Source organism: Engraulis encrasicolus, chromosome 6, assembly GCF_034702125.1.
Source record: "Engraulis encrasicolus isolate BLACKSEA-1 chromosome 6, IST_EnEncr_1.0, whole genome shotgun sequence".
Lineage (NCBI taxonomy): Eukaryota > Metazoa > Chordata > Actinopteri > Clupeiformes > Engraulidae > Engraulis > Engraulis encrasicolus.
In genome coordinates, this window is record NC_085862.1 from 11,968,694 (window position 1) to 11,986,182 (window position 17,489).

The 17,489-nt window shown below is 41.1% G+C and overlaps 1 protein-coding gene across 2 annotated transcripts in view; it reads left to right on the plus strand.

The window, feature by feature from the left end:
- Nucleotides 1-17,489, plus strand: part of LOC134450703 (Fc receptor-like protein 5) — a 29,706-nt gene that overhangs the window by 3,161 nt on the left and 9,056 nt on the right. For both annotated transcript variants that reach the window (XR_010035147.1, XM_063200649.1), the window contains exons 4-8: nt 3,598-3,894; nt 8,249-8,518; nt 9,471-9,776; nt 9,868-9,966; nt 10,066-10,111. Coding sequence is in view for 1 of the 2 variants with exons in the window: in XM_063200649.1 (XP_063056719.1) it covers nt 3,598-3,894; nt 8,249-8,518; nt 9,471-9,776; nt 9,868-9,966; nt 10,066-10,111 (1,018 nt within the window). In the remaining variant the exon portion in view is untranslated. The remainder of the gene's footprint in view (nt 1-3,597; nt 3,895-8,248; nt 8,519-9,470; nt 9,777-9,867; nt 9,967-10,065; nt 10,112-17,489) is intronic.

Consider the following 17,489-nt stretch of genomic DNA (forward strand, 5'->3'; position numbering starts at 1 on the left):
GTTTTTTAGATGCTATTTCCTGCGTTCTAATCAATTTTAGGGTGAGGAATGGCGAATCACATCTGAATAACTTCCTCATGTTTTATGTAGCCTAAACAAGGATGGCTAGATTTAACTTTTTTTTCTTTAACATCTCACTTTGACACTATTAATGTTCTTCTTGCGGAAGTGAAACGCGCACCTGATGTGGAGGTGAGGGCTCAAGAGCAAATCGCGCTGCCTTGACAGTTTGTCTCTTCAGCATGGCCAGTGTGCAATGTGTGAAATTAGAAGAAATGCTTTGACTAGGCTATGCGATGCACTCGTGAGAGGTGACCGGGCTTTCAAATAATTTAGATTTTCTTGCAATTGCGACTGTGGATCAGGTGCATCTCGGTCTCCCAGACCGCGCATAAAAGCACGCACGCACACACACACAGGCATAGCTCTACCTTCCCGAATGTAATTACACTCTGACGGCCAAAGAGTTCGGGATGTGATCGGAGCAAGAAGTAGGCTAAGCGCCAAAGCAGCTCGAGCCATTGCTGGCTATTGATACAGGGAGAGTGAGAAAGCCACTGTCGTGCCAAAAAGCGAGTGCCTGCCAAAACACGAGTGCCCTCATTGAAACCAATGAAATTTTTTGAGGGAAAATTATACTATTTTTTGCAGAATTAATTACATAATTTATGAACTAAAAATATGCTTATGAAACAGTACTCGTCCTCCACTTAATATGAGCTATTTGAATGAAACTGTATCATTTGTTATGACAATTCTTAGATTCTTTTATGGAAATAATACCGAAATTGTAACCAGTTCTTTGTAATACTTCCAGAAGGAATGTAGTTGCTTTATTGATAGGCTTTCCATCTTAAATTGTGTTGGATTTATCGGCAAAAATGGGTAAAAAATATCTGAAAAATTGGTCATTGGTTTCCATTGGTTTCAATGAGGGCACTCGTGTTCTGGCAGGCACTCGCTTTTTGGCACGACACCGTGCTATGGTGGTCAAATCAGCAGCAAGAGGCAAAAGGAACAAATTGCCAAAACAGAACCAATACAACATTCCAAAACATCCAACAATAGCACAGCCATTACACACCGCGGCAATTCAACTTTGACAACTGTGATGATAGACAAGCCAGACACACCATCGGCTGTGCTCTCCTTCAGATTCACCCCATAGCCAACTCCGAGGCTAAGCTAGACTACTTCACCAGCAACAGGCAAGACCTAGCATACCAATACACGCTTCTACGAATCCAATCTCCACAGCAAGAAACAAAAGTCACTTCTTACCTGACACGATGCACAACTTTGGTGACATTCCCTTCTCCCGTCACGCTTTAAATGTACATAATTCCTTGCTTAGTTGGTCCGTTTTTGTTCACCAAAGTGATGAGACTTCTCTTCACAACAAGTTAGCTCCTACAATGGTTTCAAGACCTTATGATGCATGGCCAACACATCACCGTTAATACCATTTTTATTACTACCTTGACACCACAAGCTAAACAAAACAAACTCGCGTCACTGCACCGTTCTACCAAAGTACGTCTAGGCCAAATGTCTAGGCCTAGGTAGTTCTTTCCGGTCTGGTTGGGGTCTTTGAAGTTCTTTGAACACAAATGTAAGCACACGGCGGTGCCAATAAATAAAATCATGGCTTACCAGAGGCTGTGACCACCAGTTGACTACAACACCTCTCCAAAATTCCTCTGGAAATGCCCATCCAATTCGTTGTCAAAACTTCCCAAACTGTTTAGCCCATATAGTTCACATCAGCTAGTTTGATATTTGCTCACGGGCATTTTCTATGATGCTCAATGTTCCTCCGTAGCACTAGCAATCCTACAGTGAAAGAGAGTCAGCGCGGGCAATCTACAGTAGCTGCACCTGATAGTTTTTTGACTACAGATACACGCTTCAGTGCTATAGTAGGCCTATGCACCGGGACCTTGCATCGCAAAGCGATGTGTTTCAGAACATGTTTTATTATTGTTTAAAAAAATAAATAAAAATAAAATAAAATAAATTCTGGTTTTTTTTCCATGGCCCTCCCCCTAACTCCGATTTTTTTTGCCATGGCCCTCCCCTCCACCTCATTTTTTTTCATCATGGCCCTCCCCCCCCTACGCACCAGCCCTCCCCCCCCGGTAAATTACGAACAGTCCCTTATATACTGTAGAAAATGAATACTTGAGCTTGATTTAGTGGTCAGTCTGAAAGACAGCATATACAGTACATACAGACTTTAAACAGCAAACATAGCTACCAAGGCATTATATTTTGGAGCACCGCCTTTAGATATTGCCCCATAATGGTGGCAAATTTCAATCTCTACCATGTTCCAACAGTGTGGTTCCATCATAAGAGTAAACAGGTCACAAAATTGTTTTCTTGCAGTCAGGATATGCCACATAAACAAAAAGGTAAACAAGTTGAAGAACACACCTATCAGTTGAGCTGCTGAAATCATGTCTCGCATATCAAAATATCTAATTTTTGAATAAAATTATGCCATCAGTCAAAATATTTAACTGTTCGGTCTCATCCCTTGTGTTGTGTTTAGTCTTATGCAATATAAAAAGCATTTTATTGGCCCTGTCCCAACTTCTTTGGGATTTGTTGCAAGGGTGAAATTTTAAATGATCACATAATTACCTCAAAACAATAATTATGCTCGACTTTAACAACTGATATGTTGTCTGTACATAATGCTCTACATTATTAACATATTAGATGTTTCGAAAATGCCAGCATTTTGATTTTATTCACAAAATACAAAGTGTCCCAACTTTTTTGGAATCCGCTTTGTATGATGTATCACTTCTTCGATCAATTTTGCGGACGCCTGTGGAAGACAGAAGATGAGAGAGGTAGTTGCGCCATTTCTGATAACTCCAAATAGGCCTATATCATGTCTGTGCAAGCTAACGGAATGATTAGCCACTGGATGGAGTTGTATTGGTACAGAGACCACGACCAAATCGTTCAAAAGCATTTTTATACACGCTATTAGCTTCATAGAAGGCATAGACAATTTCTTGCGGTTTCCCCTTTGATCATTCCCCTCAGCCTACACAAGATGCGATATGAATACAAAATGGCTGGAATTTTCCTTTAACACTGTTATTATGTTATTAACACCTCAAACTCTGTTTTGCATAATCATTTGTAACAGTCCATTTTAAGTTTTTAATTTAAAAAAAAAACATTAATGGAAGGTTCTTCGTGATTTGTACTCAACGGCTGATGACTTGAAAATTATGATAACTGTTATTTATATTGACGATTTATGAAAATCTGTTAAAAATGTAGTTCTGATGTGAGAAATAGGGTTTTATAGGCCTACCTGGGATAAACCCACCTGGCCTGAACCTTCCTGGCAGTCCTCCAAACTTTGCCAAACTTTGTGTCTCTCATCAAACACTTAAAGCACATTGAGCTGCATGTGTGTATGAACTGTTGTAGTAGTAGTAGTAGTAGTAGTAGTAGTTCAAAGATTCTCTGTTCTAAAAGTAGTAGTAGTAGTAGTAGTAGTTGTTGTTGCTATTATTAGTGGATTATGCACTCTACTGCATTACTGTGTTATTATTATTGTCTTTCGTTAAGTTCCTGTTTCAGGAGCCAGCCTCAGGTCTGTCCCTAGTCCTCCTACAGAGTTTAAAGGATCCTCGATGGCTCTCTTCTGTGATGTTCAGAAAGGGTCCCACCTCTCCTACACCTGGTTCCACAACAGGATCAAAGTGACAGCTCCTTCTTCGGTCACGTATAACCTCTCAGGCAACTCGCTCACTGTGGACAGGCTCAGAAATTTGCACGCTGGGACTTACTACTGCTCTGCCTGGAACGACATTGGACTTAACCCACGCTACTCCAGCAGTAATGAAATACAAGTGGCAGTTAAAGGTATGCATATACTACAACAATTGTAACACTTTGTAATAACAATTTTTTTGACAGTCTTTTTGACAGTCAAAGGTAGGCCTATTTTAAAAAACACTTTTTAAAGGCAGGTGGACAGTCAGATGATGCCGTTTTAAATACTGGATCTAAACAACTGAATGGTTAAGCTTAGAGATTGAGACTATGGGCAAACTGAGAGAATGAGTATTGACATTACACTGTGGCCAGAATTAGTAGGTACATTTAGTTGCATAAGCAGTATTTTGAGATGCATATTTCTTGAATCATTAGTAAGTTACCATTAGTTACCATAAGTTACCATTATCTCAGTAACTACTACACGAAATTCCACATAAATCTGCACTGAAGGGCGGGCCTCAGCACTAGCGTGCACAGACATTTTGGGGGGCAGGTCCTGGGGTGGTGGTGGGGGGCATGTGGAACTGGCGGCTGCAATCACAGTTTGGTGTGTACCTCGGTTTTGGGGTCACGGTTCGGCGGGCCTACGTTTTCGATAGTATATGGGAACAATATGGCATTTCTTCCTCAGCACATTGTTTATTACACCACAATATTTTCAAAATATTCAAAAAATACATTCAAAGTGCTGCTTTTTATCAATAAATTAAACAATTATTAAACACTAGTTAGGCTACAGTGGTTTTTTTTAAGTTCACATTTTAATGAACATTCCTTATAAACAGTAAGCTAAACAAAACATTTCATAATGTTTAAAATGATGCACATTATGTAGGAAAGTTAAAATAATTAGATTGCCATGCCGAGAGCATCATTTACTGCATGGACTAAAAAGTGTTCTGTTGCTTTAACTGTGCGTCTCCTGCGCAGTGATCAGGAATCGATTAATTCTAACAGATTCCTTACTTGGAATTTTTCCTCAATTAGTACCGATTTTAATTAGTTCATGTGTGTTTTCAAACTGTTAAGACGAATATTAAAATTCAACTATCATTTCAAGACGTTGTCAAATGGATTTATTACACGGGTTGGGGCCTATTGTTAGTGAAAACTGCGACTTTGGGTCGGATATTTTATTTGTGTAAGTAATGACACTTTTCTGTAGGTGTCACAAAGCACAATCCTCTATAGCCTTAGCCTGGTAAACCAGTGCCACCCGCTGGGCACTGAAATTTTTCAGCTGCGAGTGGGTCTGGCCTCGGATCTGAGAACGTTTTGAACACTGTGCACTGAGTCTGGCAAAACCAATTACAACGCAGAGATTTGTTTTGAATCAAAGCGGGCGGGGTTTTGAGGGAGTGACGACGAAGCTTGCAAGACCGTTGGGAAAGCACATCAACGGCAAAGATTGCCGATTGGTCAGAGCGCCGGCACGGTTTGAAAAAACAACAGGTTATTCTCATCAGCAATCGTACGAGGTATCTTTCATCGGGGCCAGACTAAATTACTCCGGTCTCACATTTAGGCTGGTTTATCAGGCTACTATAGCCTACCTATTTTCCCCCGCATAAGACATTGCTGTGCACCCTGCTTTTATTGCGTTGCAGAAGGCTAACTCACAGTTGGTAACTCACATTCAGGCAAACATTTTTTGTATAACAAGTTTTCTGAAATATGATGATGAAATATACAAATGAGGTCATATGTACTGAAATATGTGATAAAATCTGTGGTAGACCAAGCATAAAACAAATTGCAATAGTAATGGTTCATACATTATAGTGATCCTTCAACCCCTCTGCATCACATATTAAAAATCTACCTTCATCAATTCAGTGGAACATACTTTTCCCAAGGTCAAAAGTATTCGATTTTACCCATTGAATGGCAAAATGCATTAGAAATCTGCTACTTCTGACCTTCAAAAAAGTATGTTCCACTGAAGTGATGAAGGTAGATTTTTCATATGTGATGTAGGGTGGATTAACTATCAATAAAATGTGTGAATCATTACTTTTGCTATTTGTTTCATGTTTTGCCCGTTGTTGCATATTTTATCACATATTTAAGTAGATGTGATATCATTTGCATATTTAATGATTCAAGATTCAATTCAAGGAGTTTATTGTCATTGTCAATGAAGTCAACGAAATTGTGGGTGGAGCAACAATACTGCGTAGTTTGAAGTAGGCCTATAGAAGTAATCAAAAATAAGTAGTCAAATAAAGTCTAAATTCATGAAGTATATCATGAAATATAATAAATTAAAGTAAATAATAGTAATAATATGAGTAATAATAAATTAATCAAGTAAATCAAACAGTAAAAAATGAGATCCCCTCCCCACAATTTAAGGTTAAAAACCCAGTGGTGTTGATATGTTTAAGGTACACTCACACTCACACTCACACACACACACACACACACACACACACACACACACACACACACACACACACACACACACACACACACACACACACACACACACACCTATCCATGTCTGAATAAACAAATCAATAGGATGTTACAGTAAGGGCCATCCCTTAAAAGGAAAAATCACAGAACACCAGTCCAGAGACCTATGTAAGAGCACTAGAATTAAGCAGTCTAATGGCTTCAGGGTACAGGCTATTAAACTTAGGAAGTCTTGTAGTTCGTGCCTGTAATGTGGCCTACGTATCTTCTGGGAAGCAGTTGGAACAGGTGGTAAGCAGGGTGGTGACAGTCTTGCAAAAATATTTTGCACTCTTCGTAGACAGCGTGTGGTGTAGATGGTACCTATCTCTGGGAGAGGTGTCCCAGTGATTCTCTGTGCTGTTTTCACCACACGCTGGAGTGCCTGCTGGTCTGCTTTTGTGGAGCCTGAGTACCACACCAAAGACCCATACATCAGAACGCTGCTGATCGCACAGTTGTAAAAGTTCACCAGCAGCGGTCTGGGGATGTGATAGCCTCTTAACTTCCTCAAGAAGTTAAGTCTTTGCTTGGCCTTACCCACGGCTGAGGCTATCTGTGTACCCCAGGACAGATCATCAGCCACAGTCACCCCCAGGAATTTAAAGCTGTTGACCCTCTCCACCACCTCTGAGCCGATGGAGAGGGGTCTGTGAGGGGTCTTGTTCCTCCGAAAGTCTACAATAATTTCCTTGGTCTTTTTGGTGTTTAGGGCCAGGTTATTGTTGTCACACCATGATGCCAGATGTTGTACCTCCTTCCTGTAGTCCGTCTCATCGTTGTTTGTTATCAGTCCAAGAACGGTGGTGTCGTCAGCGAACTTGACTATGAGGTTGGAGGGGAAAGAGGCAGAGCAGTCATGGGTGAACAGGGTGTAGAGCAGAGGGCTTAGAACACATCCTTGGGGCGCGCCGGTGTTAATGTAATAGTGGATGACATGTGATCACCTACTCTGACCCTCTGTGTGCGATCAGTCAGAAAATCCACAATCCAGTTGCACAAGGTGGTGTTTAGTCACAGCTGGTGTATTTTGGAACGAAGACTGTAAGGCTGGATGGTATTGAAGGCCGAGCTGTAGTCCACAAAGAGGAGACGTGCATAGGTGTTCTTTTGCTCCAGATGTTCCAGGAGTGTGTGAAGCACAATGGCGTCCTCTGTTGAGTGGTTTCATATTTCATATCATATTTCAGACAACTTGCAATACAAAAAATCTTTGTCTTTGCTTGAGTAAATTACTGTGAAAGTTTCAAATTGATATCTCATTGTTTAAAATGTTAGCCTATTCCCCAAGTATCTCCTATATTGTCTCCCTATGGGAAAATTAATGGGAAATCTCCAACTTTGAGCTTGAAAAAAAAGTATGTTCCACTAAATTTAAAGCAGTAGTTTTTTAGTATGTCATGGTCATGTCACAGAGATGGTCATACTATGTCATGTCATAGTATGTGGTGTTAAAACCACCCTAAAGATTTGTTTTCCAATGTATGCATCTCACCAAGTGTTCACTGCCATTCCCTAGCAAGTTTGAAAGCCGTGTTTTATTTGCGAAATTGTGAATTTAAAAAATTATTTACAAAATGGTAAATAATACACAACAGAAGCCATGTTTTGCTACAAAACTTATGAAATACTATTGAACACCACTTAACGCTTGGTGAGTGGCACATTCTTGAAAACAAATGTTAAAGATTGTGTTAAGAACAGCTTATGGACAAAGACGGCCATTCTAAAGCCAGTTGAGAAAAAAATCCAAATTAGCCAAATAACAGAGAAAGCAGCAAACATAAAAAATGGTGAGTCCCACTCTACTCTATTGCAGACAATTCAGAAAAGGGGCTACCTAAATGTTCAAAATAGTGCACTTGTCAATAGTTTTTCATGTTCATACAACTTGAAGTTGGAGTATATGAATAAAATGGATGATATGGTCAAAATACTTGTTTGTCTAAGTATATCGTGGTCCTTTTCTTCTTTGTTTCAGATTACCTTACTGTGCCTAATCTCTCTGTTACACTCTTCAAAGAAAACTCCAAATACTATGCCAACATAAGTTGTGAGTCCGCTCAGGGTACAGTACCTGTTACATTTGTGCTGCTGCTGTCGGGCCGGGAGGCTGATCGACAAATCACCAATTCCCTCTCTGCATGGTTCAGAGTGGCACTGGTGGTAGGAATGGAGACAGTCACAGCACAATGCAGGGCAGAGACAAGTTATCGGCAACTCAACAGCGATACTAGGAATATAGAAATGGGTGAGATATCATTTTAAAGATCCTTGTCTTGAATGACCTTATGCAACCTGCAGTCCTGCCCATATTCATTGGTGCCCCATTACATTTCAGTACATAATGTGAAGTATATAGAAAGTGTGTATTTACTAGAAATTGCAAATGATTGACCCTTTACGGCACACATTTTGGTTATGTACAGGTATTATGGAAAATATTTCAGCTCATTTTAAGTTCATTTTTAGACTTTATTGATTTATTTGGACCCCCCCCTTCAACAGAAAGGGATTGGAGAGTAGCTAGCAGAGTTCGGTGTGGAACGTTAGTCAACCTCCCTCCCGAAGCCTCAATACAGTGTGTAGTGTTGAGTTATCGGACCGGCCGTATAGCTCAGCGGTATCGTACTGTACCTCACATTGCCGAACCGATGTGGTTGAGGAGATGGCAGGTTCGCGCCCCGAGGGGGACAAACAGTGCAGGAACACCTCCGTCACACGTGCACGCGTCCAACATGCAGGTGCAGGACAAAAGGATCAGACAACGTTGAAATAATTTTGAATGTGCGCACACTTGCTCCTGTTTTTCTTTTATCTTCACCAATTTAACGTTTTCGAGCTACATGCTCTTCATCAGACTTAAAATCCAGTGCCACATATTCCAAATGACCTGATTTTGCCTGTCCAGTGCAACCAGGTGATTTTGCTAATTAACTCTTGAAAAGCCATGTGGCCAGGCAATTAGGGTTGAATCGAAAATATTAAATGTAAGTTGGAAACGAGCAAACAAAAACAAATCTTCATTGTTATTTTTTCACCACCAACAGTATCTCTAGGGGCCCCGGTGCATCTGCACATGAATTATTCTAGACTTTTGCCTGAACATTCTACAGGTCCCATAGAACTCTGTATTAAAAAGTCCTGGTAAGTCCTTATGACATCATAATGGAAACTAAAAACGTTTGTTTTTCCCCCGCCAGTATCTGTAGGAGGCCCTCTGCATCTGCACATTGATTATTTGTACAATATCAATTGGGAAGTGGTGGCAGTGCGGTTGGAATGCCATATCAGCAGAGGTACCTTCCCTTCCTACCTCTGGCTCCATAACAACTCATTCATGACGCAGCGTTCCTGCTCTACAATCTCCAATGATCTCCAGTGTCATGTACTCTTACTGACGGACGTCACGCCTGTACACTTTGGACATTATCAATGCCACGTTAGGGACAGCTTTGAAGAAAACTCTTCCTGGTTGCAAAGTGACGTGGTCCTCGTGGAGGGAGCAGGTGAAAAGAATTTGAAACTGACAGTTATTGTGTCTTGTGTTTTAAATGCAGCACAATCATGTATGCTCCATTTTTCATAATTGTCTTACAGATTTCCCAGGAAATGTGATTGAGGTCATCGCTGTTGCATTTTGCTGTTTCTTGATGCTTGCCATGATCACAAGCTTGCTCTGTCTACTGTGGTTGTCAGGTCGTACTTTTGGTTGTCAAAGAAAAATAGAATAAAAGCTAATTCTTTCAAATTGTTTCATCAAGATACTCACACTGTAGTTACCATGTTTCTCTCTAGGTTCAGCCGTACAGCCACAGCATATGGCCGCATCTGAACATCATAGGTAAGACCTTCACTAGTAATAATTGCATAATCAAAAACAAAACGCTGTAATTTTCAAATCTGTATATCATTTGTTAAAGCCGATCAAACTGACTGTTTTGGGGGAAATATGTGCTTATTGAAAAATGCACCCTTTCAAAAAAAAAAAAAAAGTTGGGACAGAGAAGAACATGTTCCATTACATTGCATTTGGCAGACGCTTTATAACAAAAGCGACTTTCAAAAGAGGACATAATCATAGCCAACATGACTAGCAAATACAAAGTGCACATGTAATAAACAGAGCAACAAGTGCAGATGCAAGGAAGGGTTAGTTAGTATTCTATTTGTTAGGGTTTGCAGAGTTGAGCCCAAATGCAGCGGGGGGCAATCGCGATTCCGACATGCCGCTATTCCAACACTTTTTAGGGGTTAGGGTTAAGGTTAGGGATGTCGGAATAGCGGCGGACGGTGGAAAATGTGACGGTATTCCGACAATAGACATTAACGTCGGAATAGCGACATGTCGGAATAGCGCCACGTAACCCTTCCAGGAAAGTATCAGGAGTTTTATTCTCAACTGAGGGGGAAAACTTACACTTACTAACAGAACACAGATCAAGACACGGATAAACACAGGTCACAGGATTTCAACTCGACAGGACAAATGATTCCACACGCGACTGCAGAAACGCAGGACATATACACAGGGGGCAATTGCAAAGTGGCACACAATCGGGCAGGAGACAACAGGGAGCAGGTGGCAAGACTTCAAGGAGATGAGTGGACAATTACAGAGATCACTGGGGCAGACGAGAAAACAAGGAACCAAATGGGACAAATCAAAACCAATAACAAAAGGACACGGGCAGGGCAGACAACAGGACAAGATACAGGTGCAAACCATGACCAGGGCAAACAAGACAAATTAGAACAGGTGAACGCAATGACAAACTAGAAATGCATTCTCACAGAAAATGCTGGAAGCGGGCTTGCCTTTGGGGGCAGAGATGAAACAAAGTACTATTGAGAAAACAAAGCTAAAAGAAATCTTGGAAAAACTCCATCCACCCAGTCAGAAGTTATGGGCCAAACAATTCAGCCATCTTGGATTCAGCCATCTTGAAAGTGTTGTAGCTCTGCGTTTTGGGGATATACTAAATGACATACATGGTATTTTAAGTTGGCTAAGGAACACTGCATATGATATAATTTTGAAAATCAACATGGCTTCGAGCGGGATTCGAACTCACAACCTCCATATCTGTAATCCAACCCCTTTGCCATTGATATTAAATGACATACAATACATGATATTTGAAGTTGGCTAAGGAACACTGCATATGATATCATTTTGAAAATCAACATGGCTTCGACTGGGGTTCGAACCTCCAACCCCCATATCCCTAATTCAGCACATTTGCCATTCATACTAAATGACATACATGGCATTTTAAGTTGGCCAAGGAACACTGCATATGATATAATTTTGAAAATCAACATGGCCTTGACTGGGATTCGAACCCCCAACCTCCATATCTGTAATCCAGCACATTTGCCATGCATACTAAATGACATACATGGCATTTTAAGTTGGCCAAGGAACACTGCATATGATATTATTTTGAAAATCAACATGGCTTTGACTGGGTTTCGAACCCCCAACCTCAATATCTGTAATTCAGCACATTTGCCATCCATACTAAATGATATACATGGCATTTTAAGTCGGCCAAGGAACGCTGCATATGATATAATTTAGAAAATCAACATGGCTTTGACTGGGATTCGAACCCCCAACCTCCATATCTGTAATCCAGCACATTTGCCATGCATACTAAATGATATACATGGCATTTTAAGTCGGCCAAGGAACGCTGCATATGATATAATTTAGAAAATCAACATGGCTTTGACTGGGATTCGAACCCCCAACCTCCATATCTGTAATCCAGCACATTTGCCATGCATACTAAATGACATACATGGCATNCAGGGCTCTAAATTAACTTTTTCCACCACCAGCCAATTTGGCTAGTGGACATTTTTTCTTACCAGCCAAACAGAAGTTCAACTAGCCATTTTTTTAATCTCGCCAAAATAAACTATGCATTAGGCTAGTTATTTTTTTTTCTAATTAAATGGTCATTTTGTCCAACTGTTTCCACAACACAGATACACTATAGGCCTGCATAGGCTACTATATGCCTACATAATAAGCATATTATAGGCTATATATTTTTTCATTATTTTTTAACTTCTGCTTTATTTTTTACTTTCATTACTTAGGCCTAATTAATTTGATTAGTTTTTGTTCAATTCCTCTGAAAACAGCTGAATCACATCACACAAGCCACTCACATAACAGACCTTTAACATAGGCCTACAGTATCCAAGCACACAGCCAAACACTACAAAACCTCACATACGCACACACCAAGGAAGAAGAGATGAGAGGAAAAGGAGAGGAGAGAGGAGGAGCTGTTCTCTACCATGCGCAACAAAATGACAAGAAGCCTAGTTTAATTAAATGTAAATAATATCTCTGGAATCTTCGCTTCCTTTGTTACTTCCACAGCTTCGTCGTTGGTTGCTTTTTTTTCTTTCCGATGGCGTGGGCTTTCCAACTTAGTTGCGCCAGGACTCTGAACATTTCAGAAGACAACTGAACTGACAGCTACGGTCACACTACTCTGACAGTCGGCTCTCCTCCTCTGCCCTGATCGCTATTTCGTTCCACAACCACTCATTTTTAACGTCACTATTTAGCCTACAATTACTACTAGCATTCACCAACACACAGAACCTTGCTCTAACCCCCGCCACATTCTCATCACTCGCACAAAACATAGTCTACACAACAGAAGTAGCGCTATGCATAGAACTAATCTGCGTAAGTCCTGTTATTGAAACGGTCAGGGCCTCGCTGCTTCAAAACTGCAGCCTGTTACAGCAAGGTTCATATAGTAATAATAGCAGTAGTGACGTTAAAAAGGTTGTAGCGAAAGCGACGAGAGCATAGGAGGAGAGCTGCCTGTCAGAATAGTGTGAGCGCAGCTTAGCTGACAGAAGGCTGGTCGTCTGAAATGTTTTCAATCCTGGCGCGCGCAACAGCATGGAGTTGACGCTCGATGCAATGGAAAGCCCACGGTGGGAGGCTACCTCGTGACGCTAGTGTCCATGGGTAATGTAGGATATCTCGCCGTATAATGTTCATCAGAGCAGCGGTTTACCGTTCATAAGTTACTGTACTCGGGCGGTAATAGCCAAATTGGCGGGTAGGTATTTTTTTCTACTAGCCAAAATTACTTTTCACCCGTGTTTGGCGTGTTGGCGTGTGTTAATTTAGAGCCCTGATGGCATTTGAAGTTGGCTAAGGAACACTGCATATGATATAATTTTGAAAATCAACATGGCTTTGACTGGGTTTCGAACCCCCAACCTCAATATCTGTAATTCAACACATTTGCCATCCATACTAAATGATATACATGGCATTTTAAGTCGGCCAAGGAACGCTGCATATGATATAATTTAGAAAATCAACATGGCTTCAGGTGGGATTTGAACCCTCAACCTCCATATCTCTAATGCAGCGGCATGCATTACCACTAAGCCAAGCAACTAGCTGTCATACACAGTCCAGCAAGACTATATTAGATTGCATTGAAGAGCTAAACAATAGACTTCTAGAATGGCTGCTCGCACCTGCTCGTTAAGAATAGAATCTTGAGACAGTGGCAGTTAAGATGGAATCCTTCATTGGGAGCACCTGTTCTGATACTAACTGACAGTTAGTATTGAGCCTTTAACAGGGGAGAAAATGAGAATGAGATTTTTGTCTTTACAACATCGTTGTAAAAAAACTAAAAGGAGTTGGCACGTGTCCTTTTCACAGATCGGAGTCATGCTTGTGATCTCTCTAACAGTCTTTGAATGAAGTTTATAGGTTAAAGGGTTCCGGCACAAATGGACCTCCGTGTGGGACATGCGCTGATCTCTTGAAAAATGCACTTTTCGAAAGAATGGGATTCTCCATAGAGCCAGGCCTGTTTTTTTTACAAACCTGCCATTTAAAAAGTATTGGGAGTTGGGAGATGAAACTTTCACAATTTGGAGACATCCCATAGAGCTCGCTAACAACGCGTCAACTAAACCTCTAGGTGAAAGTGTTGATGTTTTATGACCGAAAAAGCCTCCTACACTCTAATCTCTAGAGTGGCGGAACTTTGGTTCATGAAGGTTCCACCATAGTTTTCAATGGAGACCCAGGCTTTCACAAAATCGCCAAAAACGGGAAAACGACAAGAGACATGGAGAAGCCTATAACTGTACGCGATCTCCAATCCGAGCCGGTCGTTTTAGTGTTTGAACGGTGTCTCTATCTCGAAAGGCCTAGGAGGAGATCCATTTTCTATTTTACTGCTGCCCTGCACAAGAGAACCAATAATAACTAGAAATGCATTCTCACAGAAAATGCTGGAAGCGGGCTTGCCTTTTGGGGCAGAGATGAAACAAAGTACTATTGAGAAAACAAAGCTAAAAGAAATCTTGGAAAAACTCCATCCACCCAGTCAGAAGTTATGGGCCAAACAATTCAGCCATCTTGGATTCAGCCATCTTGAAAGTGTTGTAGCTCTGCGTTTTGGGGATATACTAAATGACATACATGGTATTTTAAGTTGGCTAAGGAACACTGCATATGATATAATTTTGAAAATCAACATGGCTTCGAGCGGGATTAGAACTCACAACCTCCATATCTGTAATCCAACCCCTTTGCCATTGATATTAAATGACATACAATACATGATATTTGAAGTTGGCTAAGGAACACTGCATATGATATCATTTTGAAAATCAACATGGCTTCGACTGGGGTTCGAACCTCCAACCCCCATATCCCTAATTCAGCACATTTGCAATTCATACTAAATGACATACATGGCATTTTAAGTTGGCCAAGGAACACTGCATATGATATACTTTTGAAAATCAACATGGCTTTGACTGGGATTCGAACCCCCAACCTCCATATCTGTAATCCAGCACATTTGCCATGCATACTAAATGACATACATGACACTTTAAGTTGGCCAAGGAACACTGCATATGATGTAATTTTGAAAATCAACATGGCTTTGACTGGGTTTCGAACCCCCAACCTCAATATCTGTAATTCAGCACATTTGCCATCCATACTAAATGATATACATGTATGGCATTTTAAGTCGGCCAAGGAACGCTGCATATGATATAATTTAGAAAATCAACATTGCTTCGTGTGGGTTTCGAACCCTCAACCTCCATATCTCTAATGCAGCAGCATGCATTACCACTAAGCCAAGCAGCTAATTGTCATGCATAGTCCAGCAAGACTATATTACATTGCATTGCAGAGCTGAACAATGGACTTCTAGAATGCTTGCTCGCACCTGCTCGTTAAGAATGGAATCTTGAGACAGTGACAGTTGAAATGGAATCCTTCACTGGCTGCACCTGTTGTGATTGACTGAAAGACAGTTAGTATTGAGCCTTTAACAGGGGAGAAACTGAGAATGAGTTTTTTGTCTTTACAACATCGTTGTAAAAAAACTAAAAGGAGTTGGCACGTGTCCTTTTCACAGATCGGAGTCATGCTTGTGATCTCTCTAACAGTCTTTGAATGAAGTTTATAGGTTAAATTTTTCAGGCACAAATGGACCTCCGTGTGGGACATGCGCTGATCTCTTGAAAAATGCACTTTTCCAAAGACTGGGATTCTCCATAGAGCCAGGTCTGTTTTTTTTACAAACCTGCCATTTAAAAAGTATTGGGAGTTGGGAGATGAAACTTTGACAATTTGGAGACATCCCATAGAGCTCGCTAACAACGCATCAACTAAACTTCTAGGTGAAAGTGTTGATGTTTTATGACCGAAAAAGCCTCCTACACTCTAATCTCTAGAGTGGCGGAACTTTGGTTCATGGAGGTTCCACCACTATTTTCAATGGGGGCCCAGGCTTTCACAAAATCGCCAAAAACGGGAAAACGACAAGAGACACGGAAAAGCCTATTAGTATACGCGATCTCCAAGCCGAGCCGGTCGTTTTAGTGTTTGAACGGTGTCTCTATCTCGAAAGGCCTAGGAGGAGATCCCTGCACAAGAGAACCAATAATAAATAAATTAACAGGACTTAGAGATTACTATAAACGGGCCTTGCTCTGCAAGGGCCATGCTCTGCATGGTCCTTGCTCCGCAAGCCCGCTTAACTAGAAATGCATTCTCACAGAAAATGCTGGAAGCGGGCTTGCCTTTTGGGGCAGAGATGAAACAAAGTACTATTGAGAAAACAAAGCTAAAAGACATCTTGGAAAAACTCCATCCACCCAGTCAGAAGTTATGGGCCAAACAATTCAGCCATCTTGGATTCAGCCATCTTGAAAGTGTTGTAGCTCTGCGTTTTGGGGATATACTAAATGACATAGATGGTATTTTAAGTTGGCTAAGGAACACGGCATATGATATAATTTTGAAAATCAACATGGCTTCGAGCGGGATTAGAACTCACAACCTCCATATCTGTAATCCAACCCCTTTGCCATTGATATTAAAGGATAGGTCCGGCGTAAAATGAAAGTTTCACCATCGCTTTCCCATGCCACATAATGTATCTAATGATGAGCCATTCCGGGCAATGCCGCGCCGTTATGGAGTTAGCTCATTTTAAGCTTTTTGGTGAAAAACGCAGCCAACGCATCACGGCGGGGCCAATTATAAACCTATTCTTTTCTGATGTTTCCCCGCTATAAACAACTTCAAAAACGCTACACACTTCATCACAAAGGTCTCGTCAATCAAACCGAGGCACAGAGAATGTCATCGGACCACACAATCTTTCACTGGCCAGTGTTTTCAGAGGTGTCTATAGTAGTTTCAGTGAAGTAGACTCTAATGACCAGGGCGCGCGAGGTCAGATGGACCATTACGCAACGGAGGAGGGCTGGAGGAATTTATAAAGTCGTACTAGAAGTACTCTTACATATGTAAGTACACAACCAGTGGTGTGTTATTACAAAGCTGAATCCATGTTATATTATACCGTGTTGCAATTACTTTGTAAGAGTAGTCTGCCTACCTGTACTCTCCATGCAACTCTTCAAATCTGCTGCCTGCACACACGGTAGTAGCGATCCCTCCGGGTTTTTATGTCAGTTTCGTCCACTTCTAATGCTATTAGCCATTCCCGTAATATGGCTGGTTTAGACAGTGGCAGTCGGTGAAAACGGTCGGGGTTCCAGCTTTTCATTTTACGGTCGCAGCCGGTGCGAACCGCGGACCATGTTTAGCCTACCTAGCCACCTGATTGAGTAGCCTGCATCCGGGTCAGAGAGTTGCAACAGTGAGACACCTCTGAAAA